At 26.8% G+C, this 12176-nt stretch overlaps 1 protein-coding gene across 2 annotated transcripts in view; it reads left to right on the forward strand.

The window, feature by feature from the left end:
• LOC100205421 (MAU2 chromatid cohesion factor homolog) overlaps nucleotides 1-12176 on the forward strand; it is a 47900-nt gene that overhangs the window by 21034 nt on the left and 14690 nt on the right. For both annotated transcript variants that reach the window (XM_065815420.1, XM_065815421.1), the window contains exons 7-12: nucleotides 6-170; nucleotides 688-760; nucleotides 892-965; nucleotides 2656-2746; nucleotides 6661-6767; nucleotides 6849-6926. In XM_065815420.1, coding sequence (XP_065671492.1) covers nucleotides 6-170; nucleotides 688-760; nucleotides 892-965; nucleotides 2656-2746; nucleotides 6661-6767; nucleotides 6849-6926 — 588 coding nt within the window. The remainder of the gene's footprint in view (nucleotides 1-5; nucleotides 171-687; nucleotides 761-891; nucleotides 966-2655; nucleotides 2747-6660; nucleotides 6768-6848; nucleotides 6927-12176) is intronic.

The raw sequence follows: 12176 nt of genomic DNA on the forward strand, positions 1-12176 counted from the left end.
TTAAGTTGATGCTTGCAACTAAAGATCTTTATAACTTTGAATCTAATTTGGTGCAAATGGAAGAAAGGATTCACATTTTTGCCAGTCAAACAATGCACATTATTCGAAGAGAAATTGTAAACTGTTTTGCTGGATTTTTAAAAGTTTATCACCATTTAATATGCGGTAGGGTATGTTAATTTCTTTTTAATGCTAAACTTTTCATTTTTAGTTCATAGTCAAAATCTTTATAGTTAACATAGCAGGATATGTGGTGTGGGTTATAGTAGTAAGTTAGTATTTGTGGTAGTGAGTTTGTACTTTCTTTTCTGATGTTGTTTACTTATACTTATTTTTGTAATGTTATTATTTTAAAATGTGACTAAATACTTTCTTATTCTAAATACTAACTAAACTCACTAAACACCATCACTCAAAACAGTGCTGTGGCTAGTTAGAATCAAAAGAATTTCTGAATTTACAAATGGGCCCTTAAATTTGACACCCCCCCCCCACCTCCAAGTTGAGGGTTTGGGATAGCTTAATCACAGATCTGGTTTTAAATGTTTTTACACACCAATAGCCTTCAATGACCAAATACCTTAACACACCAAAACACACCAAACAGTTTCTTTTGTAGATTGGTTGTGCTTTTTGTAAGTTGTAACTTTCTCTTTTAAATTAAAAGTCATTTTAAAATGTGTTTAGGCAAGAAGTGCAGTAGAAGATCTTAAAAAGTTGCAAGAAAGCATACAACTGCTTGCGGTTACTCCTGACGATGGTATTTTTTTGAGGTTTTATTTTTATATTAATGAGTTTAAGTTCTAAACATTTATTTAAGTTTAAATTTATGAGGTTCTTATTAAATTTATAACAATATATTTATAATTTTTTTTTTGCATTTTTAACCAGGGACATTAAATGCTGATGATCCTGAGTCATTTCAATGGATGTCTAAAGAGCATCTTTGCATACTTGTATTTTTAGTGAGTTGTTATAAACAAATTTATATATCACCAATGTACCCAAGCTTGTAAACATTAGTGTTCAAATGGTTTTAGAGTTTTTGTGTTTTGAACACATAATTGAGAGAAAAGTAATTTCCATTACAAATAAAACCTATAAATTAATACACATATAATATATATATGTATACATATATATGTAATGTGTATATTTATATATATTGACTTCATGATTAGGCTAATATACATAAAAAAAATAGTTTTGAAAATATTTTCTAAGATTTCAAATCCACATTAGAAATCTGTTTCTGAGATCAGCTTCTGATTGATTCAGAGTTACACCTGTAATTTAGTGCCAAACACTTGGAGAAATATTACTGATTTTAACCATAGGAGCTACATTACCAGCAAAAAATATTTGATATCAGTAGTGACTTGTTGAAAAAGTTCTCTTTTAAACCACTCACCTTGATCAAGATAAAACCTGCATGAGGATTTCTCACTGCATTTTTATTAGGATCAATGTTAGATGCAGTTCTTAATTTTATAAATTTATTTTTCTGTCACCTTTCTCTTTCTGCTACTCTCTGTTGTGTAAATATGTCAAAAATACTATTGATTAATTTCAATTAAATGTATGAAATGAAAATTGTCAGTGAGAATTTTTTTATTTTTTTTTATTTTAAATCTTTTTAAGTGGCACAGTAAATAAATTGGTAAGTAAGTCTTGCAATCTAATTATTTTGGTTTGAAAAAAATAAATTCTTTATGTACTTCATATCTTATCCACAAATAAAAACAGAAGATTAAAGAAAATACTTTTTGAAAACAGAAGATTGAAACTATCAACTTTTGTTTTAAATTATGAATTTGTGGTGCAGTAAGATAAATCAGAATCTCCAAAACTCCGAGCATTTTAGGAGAATTATTCTAAGTTTTATAAAAACATTTTGAAGCAAGATTTTTTAGTTTAGTGAAATAAGTACTTCCCCAGGCAATGTTACAGTAAGAAAGATAACTATGTATAAACAAAATTTGTTAAATATTTTTTTTTTTTTTTTTTTAATGTGTATATATATATATATATATAGAGAGAGAGAGAGAGAGAGAGAGAGAGAGAGAGAGAGAGAGAGAGATAGAGAGATAGAGAGAGAGAGAGAGAGAGAGAGAGAGAGAGAGAGAGAGAGAGAGAGAGAGAGAGAGAGAGAGAGAGAGAGAGAGAGAATATATAGAATATATGAAAATGGCTGTTTTTGATGGTTTTTAAAAGAAAATGATTAGATTGTTCCTGCCTCAACCCAAATACTTAGTTGATTTATGTACTGAAGACTTGCAGGTGGCAATTTCAGAAGATTTTATGAAGGGTCATTTTATAACAGTTTATTGAGAAAGCATTGTGCAAAATAGAAAATTGATAATTTATTTTATCTATAAATATATTTTTTCTTAACAATTATTGCATAATAAATATTGTAATGTTCATATCATAATAATATTTGTAATGTTCAAACTAAAGTCAAGTAGCAAATCTTAATTATGATCTAAATTAAAATCTACAAATTATTAAAGAAAAATTAATTATGATAGAGAAACTAAAATTACATCTGATTTTATATATCAAAATGTATCCAAGTTTTAATCTGTTATAATTTTTATATGTTAAATATATCGTTGCTTTTTGTTTAATTATAATCTGTTTAATTTCTTTTAGATTAAAGTTATGCACTTTATGCACAGTGGATGTATTGATCGAGCAATGAAGTATGCTGATAAAGCCTTGGCGCTAGTTGAAAAAATTAAAAGTACTTTTTCGTTTTGTTTTTGTTTTTACATTTTAGTTATTGTAAATTTTGTTATACAATTTCAGTTTTTAAATAAAAACAGCTTAGCACATTAGCTAGTCGTGATTTTGACGTCATTAAAGTACCTTTATTTTGTTTTTTTATATTTATGGACATAAACTTTTTTTATAAAATAAATGACCACAAAGCAAGTTTAATGTACTAATTAAGAAAAACAAATCTCAAAGTGTTATTTTGTAAATGTGGAATGACTATTTTGTTTCAATTTTTTTTTGTTTTTCGTTAATAAATTTTATGACATCAAAATAAATAAATAAATTTATTATTACATTTTTTATTGTCATATAACATAAATTAATTTCTTTCTTTTCTCTGCATTTGTATAAATGAATTAAAATATGTTAATTTTCTTTTTTCACTATTTCTCAAAATTATGTCTTTGCAAATAATAATAATTTTTTACTTTTAAAAAGTTAAACAAAGATAAAATATATTGCAAAAAACATTACTTGTCGCAAAAAAAAAAACTAAAGTTAATTACAAGTTTAGTGTGAAAAAACCAAGATTTAAGTACAATTTATTAACAAATATATACCATTGTGCTTTTACTTGCCTTATGACAAATGTTAAATGTTAAATGTACACTTTAAAATGTACACTTTAAATGTTAACTTTAAATACACTTTAAAATGTACACTTTAAATGTACACTTTAAATGTTAAATGTACACTTTAAAAACATTTTTTGATGCAGTGTTATAACATGCTTACATGGAATTTAAATTCATTTTTTAATCAAGCTTTTTTAAATTATAAGGAAATTTCTGTTTTTATTTTTTTGATATCACACAATCTGTTAATTATATAAAACTGATGTAACTATTATAGAATAATATTTTTCTAAACTATTATTTTTCTTATAAATATAAACAAAGACATTGCAGGAGTTATAATCGCTTCAAGCGTAATTACTTGTAATAATTAAATAAAAAACATTTTCTATATATATAGCTCTGTTATTAATTATTTAATACAATATATCAAGTGAGTTTAGATATTCTTGTCATTAAATATATTTATACTTGATAATATTATCTTTATTCTTGATAATGAAGGTAAAATCTAAACTCCCTCGAAATATTATTTGAAAAATTATTAACAGAATTATATCATAGAAAAGTTTTTTATTTAATTATAAAAAAGTAAATCTTTTGAAGATGTCATTTAAAGTTTGTAATAATTAATGTTTTTCATTTTTTTGATAAAATCAATCATTATAACAAAACAAAACAAAAAAAACAATTAAACTATTAAGAAACGCTAATATAAAATAAAATTTATTTTATATTAGCATTTCTTTAAAACCCCTAGCTAAAAAATAGTTTTTTATCTTCAAATAGCATAGGAAAGCGTACGGGGGAGGGGGAGAGGGGAGGTTTTAATTCAAAAGTACCTACTTTATTTTTGTAATTTTTTATAGTTAACCAGCTAACGAATAGAAAAGTTAAAGTTCAGGCTAAAGATCCTAGTTAGCCAACATAAAAGGATGTATGGTATAGGGGAGTTAAGGGTATAGTGTCCCTCTATGCTAACACATGCCCCTTATATACTAGCCCTGAGTAAGGCTAACTTGAATTTCAGGCAACCCCTTTTTTGAGTCCGCAAAAAGGTTTTAGTATTGCTGTGGCTAATGGGTCCAAGTACCCCCAAAAAAAAAAACAAAAAAAAAAACAACAACAACCTGTCATTAGGGTCTCAAAATCTACCAAATTTTACTGCTAGGTATTGCTAAAATAAAAAGCTCCATAAAGTTGCAAAAGGGCCTCTAAATTTGCTGGACCTTGCTCCCCTTCTTTAATTAGGGGAGTATGGGTAGTCTACCTCTGACACTGGGTTTTAAATTTTGTTTTCAATATTACTGATCTCACATAAGACTCGCTTTTTATGGACTTACTAAAGAGAAGCCTGAAAAAATGACATTTTTTTTTTAAATAAATAGTAAAGCAAGACTTGACTGTGAATCGATCTTGGATCTGCACTGCAAAGTCGCAAGCTTTAACCTATCGGTCAAACGAACATACTAATTAAAGAGTAATTCAATTTTATTAAAATAAATATTTGTATATATATACACACACACATATATATATATATATATAAATATATATATATATATATATATATATATATATATATATATATATATATATATATATATATATATATAGATTTATATATATATATATACATATATTTACATATATTTGAATACATATATTTCTTTTAAATTGGGGTCCTCCGTCAAAACCACGGGCTTTGGGGTCATATAAAGTATCTAAGGGGTGGAGGGATCTGCAAAAAGCGTATAATAAAGTAATGATGGAGGAGGGGGGGCTTCACTAACTTTAAAAGCACACGCTTTAATTTAAAAAGTATTTCTTCATTTATGCATATTCTAAATTTATATAAATTTTATGTAAATTTAGAATATAACTAATATAATTTTTTTAAAGAAAAAAGAAAAAAAAAGAGGAGGGGGGGTGTATTTCAAAAGCGTACATACTTTTTAGGGGGAAGAGGACTTAAAAGTATGCATGGCAACAGGTGGAGGGGGTCAAATTTCTAAATTTTCGGTGTATGTTTTTTATCGACAACAACCTAATACTTTTTTGTTTTAAATTTGGTAATTATTTTTGTTATTGTTTGTTATTAGAAATTGTCTAAATATTCTTGCGCTTGCAAGATGATAAAGTAAAGTTTTTTAATTAAATTTCTTTTATGATTTTTTTTTTTTCCGTGTCATATAACTTTTCTTTTTTTTTTCTTTTCTTTTTTGCTGATCATTTTTTATGGAAAATTAATAAAAATAATTAGAATAAAAAAAAAACTATTTTAAAAAAGTTAATAAAAATAATAATTTCTTTGTTTTTTCTTAATTTATTACATTTGTAAATAGTGTGCTAATATCAAATGTAATTGTCATTTAAATTTTTTTATGAAAACGTCATTCAAACTTAATAAGTGGTTTTTATAAAATTAATTTCTTCTTTTATTTTACCACTTAAATGATATCTTTAAAATTGTTTGAATACTAAAAATTGATAATAAATGGCTCGACTGAAATGGCTTAATGCAGATGTAAATGGTGCGCCACTTTACACTTTAAAAAACGGCCTGAATATTTATTGTGTATTTATAATATGTATGTGTAATAAAATTGTTATGTATTAAAGCATCAAATTATCATAATATCAATAATCAAATCAGTTTACTAAATAGTCATAATATTTATCAATATTATTGTGGAAAATAAATGTCTATTTTGAGACAAAATCAATAACTTTTTGTTGCTATAGAGTTTTATATTACTATAAAGTATTGAAATTTTTTGCACCATTATAAAGTAGTATATGACTAATAAAATGTTTTTTGTTAGATTATTTTGTAATACAAAACCCAAAAAAAAAAAATTTTTCAAAATTATTACAATTATTTTGTTTTTGACTGCTTTGTCAAAAATTAAACTTAGTTTAAATATTACTTTAAAAAAGTATTATTATTATAATGTTAGGAAAAAAATTTTGTAATCCTTATTAAGGGATTCTTGCGTATCTACTGAAAGTTGACTGAAAGAAAATACTTCAAAATGCTTTATGATTATTTTGCCGCGAAGTAAGGTTTTTTGTGCTGAAGATGGCATATAGTGCCATCCTGTTACTGTGATCTGTTTTAAAAAAATGTTTTACATTTTCAAAAAAGTTGTACTCTTTTTTGTTACAATTCCAAGAACCTTATATTTTTAAATTAATTTTTGTCAAAGTTGTGATTTATTCAATATAATCTGCATCTAGATGAGGTTTTAACAAAAGGCAAAAAAGTTACGCGAGTGTTTGATAGTTTTTGTTTTATTTTTAGCACGTGGAAATGAGTACCAAATGACAAATATTTTTAATGTATGGCTTCTGGAATATGTTGTTATGTGTAAAATTATACAAGGTCAAAGTGCACAAGCAATATTGGAGGTAATTTATATACATATCCATGTTTTAAAATAGGTATTGATTATATATGCTAATTTTTTTGTTTTGATTTTAACACTTTAGATATCAAAAGTCTATGAAATAAGCAGACAAGATCCTAAGCTAGCTAATATGACAAAGTCAAGTATTCATGTTATGTTGGTATGTAGTTAAAATATCATCAAATTATCTGTCCATATGATATGGAAAAGAGAGCTTTTCATATTAAGAAAGTATGTACCAGTATACTTTAGAAAGATGGTATTTTAGTAAGCCTCGGCAAAGTCTTGGTCACATTTGCTCATTTTTTCACTCATAATCCAAGTTTTTACATCAAAATTGAATTTTAACATTCAAAATGCAGTAACATTTATTTATTTACATGCGGTAACAAAATTGAATTTTAACATTTACAATGCGGTAGTAGAGGGCTCACTTCTTAAACGAGAGGTTCCGAGTTCGAATCCCACCATGTCCCTGGTAGTATCGCACTCATCTTGTTTGAGTTTTTTTTTTTTTTGTTATTCACCTCCTCAAGGCCGAGAAGTGGTTATAACCCTCTCTCAACTCTATAACTCCGAAACACGAACCTTGACGAACAAGGCCGCTGCGCGGAGAAACAAGTTGAGCGCGGTACTACCAGGGACGTGGTGGGGATCGAACTCGGAACCTCTCGTTTTTCTTATTGTAATTCTTATTGTAATTTTCTTATTGTAATTCCTGTTTCTCCTCTATTGTAATTCCTGTGTTCCTATTATAAATCTTTTGTTATTCAGTCCTCAGAATTAGGGTCGGCATTAGGCAATGCCAACCTAAATGCCGACCTAAAAGTGTTTGAGGTCGACAAAAAATCGCCAACATTGTTTTTATGTTTCATGGTAACCCTTTATGTCAAATTTTTTTTGCCGACCTCTAACAGTTTGAGGTCAGCAATTTATTGTCAACCTCATTTTTCCTAATTCCAAGGGTTGGTAATTTATTTTCAAAATGTTCTCAAAAATTTTTATTTTCTAAAAATGTTTCCATCGAAATTCTTAGGCTAAATTCAACAGAGCAAAAGTCATCTTGCCACCCTTTGCCATTCTAAATTGTATACTATATCAAAGCATATTTGCAATAATGATTTTTTAATACCATTTTAAAATAACATTAATTGCATGCAAAATAAGCAGAGACAACAATTAAAATATTTTGGGATTTAATTTTGTTCCTGTGTTTAAAAGTTATGTTTTCAATTTTCATACATGTATGCAATAAGTACCAAAATAGTTTATATAATTAAAAATTTATTTATTGTTATAATTATATTAATCATTATAATTACATTATTTAATTATTTATTATAACTAGCAGTAAGCAACACCAAATACAGGTTGTTAGTAAGTAAATCCTTAATAAAAATTTAACTGAACCTATTGTCTGAAATATATAAAATTTTTAGCAAACAGAAGCTACAAAAAGGGGAGAGTCATATCAAGTTAAAAAAAAATTTATTTTTAATTATAAAAAATTCAAAATGATAAAATTAGTGCTTCTTAGACCATTTTGATATGTGTGTATATATATATATATATATATATATATATATATATATATATATATATATATATATATATATATATATATATATATATATATATATATATATATATATATATATATATATATATATATATATATATGTGTGTAAGTATAAAAGGAGAAAAGACTTATGAAAGTTAAAAATAACTGTGGTTGTTGTTAATATACAGAAGTTGTTGTTGTTAAATAATTTCATTTTGGGCTTTAAAGAAGATGCCAGAGTTTTTGTTATAAAAGTATTTACAAAATTGAAGACATCACAGTTTTTGTTATAAAAATATGTGTTTTTATGAAGTCAATGTTGGGGAACGTAATGTTTTTATTGTAATTAGAGAAAAAAATTTGTGTTGATATTTGCTTACATATATATATATATATATATATATATATATATATATATATATATATATATATATATATATATATATATTGAATATTTTACAATTAATTATATATGTATATGTGATGCAATCGGTCGCCCTACTATTGAAGTAAAACAATGTAAGCTATTGTGTGTCATCAACATGGATCTGCTGATGTTCTTGCTGAACATGGATCTGCTGCCCATGATAAGAGGCAATCGAAGTGTATAAGGTGAGATTACAACTTTAGTTAATAAAAAATTCAGTTGGACTAGATTAGGCCTAAATATAACTTTTTAGCACCTAAACTTATGCACTTATAATTTTTTAATTATTTTATAAAGAGGCTCAAATCATTGGATGAACTTGGTGCTTAGCTTGAAAGGATAGACTACCAGAGAGGTTGATGCCATAATGGAGCAAATTGTTTGAAGGAAAAAGATACACCCACACGGTTCCAGTCAAGTTGATGTGAGCCGAAAACAATCTTCATTCAAGTCATGCGGATGATCCATTTTGTACAGCAACTATAAGGAATGTGGATGGAGTGTGCTCTCTTTTAGGCCCCAAGTATGTGGGCTTTATAAGTGAAAACAATAAAGCTCAAATCCTAATTGGAATCACTGCTGTTAACAAACAAGCTCCTATTATAATGCATATGGAATATCAAGTTTTTCTTACAGATCATGATTGGGTCATTGCTGCAAAGCACAAGCTCATCCTGTCTCTTTACGCAGGCATTTAAATCAAACCAGACGGGGTTGGAAAATCTGATGCAGTTTTCTATTTCGGTCCCACTTATGTTTTTATTCGATCTAGAAAGCATTCATCATCAATGGCGTATGCTCACGGATTGGACTTTAAACAACTTTTGACTCTGCCAGAGTTCGACTCCATTACAAAAGACCCTTGACCAAGATGGTGAAGCCAGTGGTTGTCTTCAGTGTTGATTTAGCGAGATAGATTCTCCCTCATGATCATTATGGAACTCATCTCGACTCTTAAGGAATTTAAATTCATTTTTAATACCAACTCTTTATCAAAACACAAATATATAGCAAGACTTAAGGAATTAGTTATCTGCATTGCGACTTATATTCAAGGTAGGACAGCAGATCTTCTTTTGGAGAAACAGAATTTTAATTTCGCTTGAAAGATCTGTGCCTTGATCTTTTCAGGTGTGGCGATTGATCAATTTCTAACGGTGGTTGAGTATATCGATCCAGATGGCAAAACGAAATGCAATGCTCATTATCTCTTATCAAAGGATCATGAATGGTTTGCCTCTCATGTGCGCACCAGCCAATATTTCACGCAAGTTGTGAAATGTGAGGATCTCGGATATTGTTCTTTGAAAAGGAGCACTAATTTTCATGTTATTCCCAGTCAATTTCTGCCTCCACCTATTCCAACCTGCCAGTCCGAAGATGGCTTGAAAGCTGTAGCTGTTTCAGATTTCACCAGTAAGAATCATTTTCCTTCTGTATTTTTTTTTCACCTCCAATACTCAGAGCACCATTCCTTGATCATTGAAATTATTCAAACTTTATCCTTAGAATCTGTTTTGTTCCTCTGTGCAATCAAGTTTGTCTCAGAGAATATGTAAGCATTGTAACTTGTACTTTGCCTCCCAAGTCATTTAAAAAAATCATGTCATCATTACTCATTCCAATTTTATTAAACAATTGGTTATTAACCTTTCGCGAGTTAGACCTGTTCGCATTGCCGCTAAGTGCAAATGAGAGTTAACGGCCTTAATTCTGGTAGAAGAGAACGTGATCTTTGCTGAATGGTTTAATAATTATGTAGTTAAATAAGTTCAACAAATATTGTATAAATTATATAGAATATTTGTAAATAGATATGTAAATATAACATATTTCTAAGCAGTTCTGTTATAATAGTTTATAATGCTATATTTATAAATAAAAGCAAAATTATTTTAAATTAAGACTATTATAAAGAGTTAATTGGAGAAGATAATAATATTTGATTGGTAAAAATAATTTTGTTACTAATATTAAAACTATAATAATAATAGTTCTATTACAAATAAGTTTTAATATTTATCTTAAATTTATTAGTTGTGATTTAGTAAAATATCTGAAAGAATTTTAAGAAACAAATAAAGAGTATAAAAAGTAGGTTTGCATATGCTGTGTTTCAGTTTAAGTATAAAAAACAACATCTTCTTTGGTTGATGATGCTGATAGGTTTACAATTATTATTGGTTGATGATGCTGATAGGCTTACAATTATTATTGTAAAATAAAAGAAGTTTTAAAATCTTTTAAAAATATTCTTATGTCTATAAGTAAGATTTTTTATTTAAATGTAATGTTAGACTACGGTGTATTGTACTATGGTATTTTTGGCTGTGGTATGTAAGGCTAATTAAGTCTACTAATTATATTAGGATTCATGCTTAGTCTTAGTTTCCGCCGATGAAAAAGTTGAAAATGAAAAGTGTGTGAAAAAGTAAAAATAAAATTTTTCAACTAAATTATCTAGAAGCTTTAGAAATTCCAGTTACGAAGTTTCCAGATCGAAAGCAATAGCTAATAAAAAAATTACTGCCTTATTCTTTCACTATCTTCTTTCAAACAATGATAATGATTTTCATTAAAATATTGGGTACAAAGTATTGACCACTAAATTCAAAAATTAAAATATTTTTTTGAAATTTATTCATAATAATCTATGCAACAAAGCAGAAAAAACATCATCAACTTCCAAAAATTAGCTTTATTGCAATTTCAATACCATCCAATATTCATACAATTCATGCTATATTCAATCCTATATCTATGTCATGATTTAAATTAGAATTATAATATTGTATTGGATGTTATTTCTTTTATCTTTAAAGCTAATTCTAAAAGTTTTAATCTAATTTATTTTCTAAAAAAAAAAAGATTAATTAAAAAAATAAAGATGACAATATCATAACAAATATAATACATTAGAAAATTAAACTAGAAAGTAAAATAAAATAAATGTTTAAGGCTAAATAAATATAGTATTATTATATATAAACTTAGTACATATATATAGTAGTATATTATGTTAGTATATATAATATATATATATATATATATATTAATTTTTTTTTTACTTAAACAAAACTATGCTATACTAAACATTATATATATATATATATATATATATATATATATATATATATATATATATATATATATATATATACAGTGCATGTGATGAGTAAAATCGTCCAACGCAGTATTATGGGCTCGTAAAACTGAAACATGTTACCAATGAGCTTGATTATGTGCCCTCAGCAAGTCTTCGAGTCTGATATTCAGGGTTTTATAAAGAGCACAAATTAAGAAGTTTGTGCTCTTTATATAAAAGCATTGACCTTCAAATTTCTAATGTCTGGCGTAAGGATGTGAGATTTGTTTTTGCATGGATTAAAAATAGTTTCCATTCGTGTGTAACTAACTTTTTA

The sequence above is a fragment of the Hydra vulgaris genome, chromosome 13, assembly GCF_038396675.1.
Source record: "Hydra vulgaris chromosome 13, alternate assembly HydraT2T_AEP".
NCBI lineage: Eukaryota > Metazoa > Cnidaria > Hydrozoa > Anthoathecata > Hydridae > Hydra > Hydra vulgaris.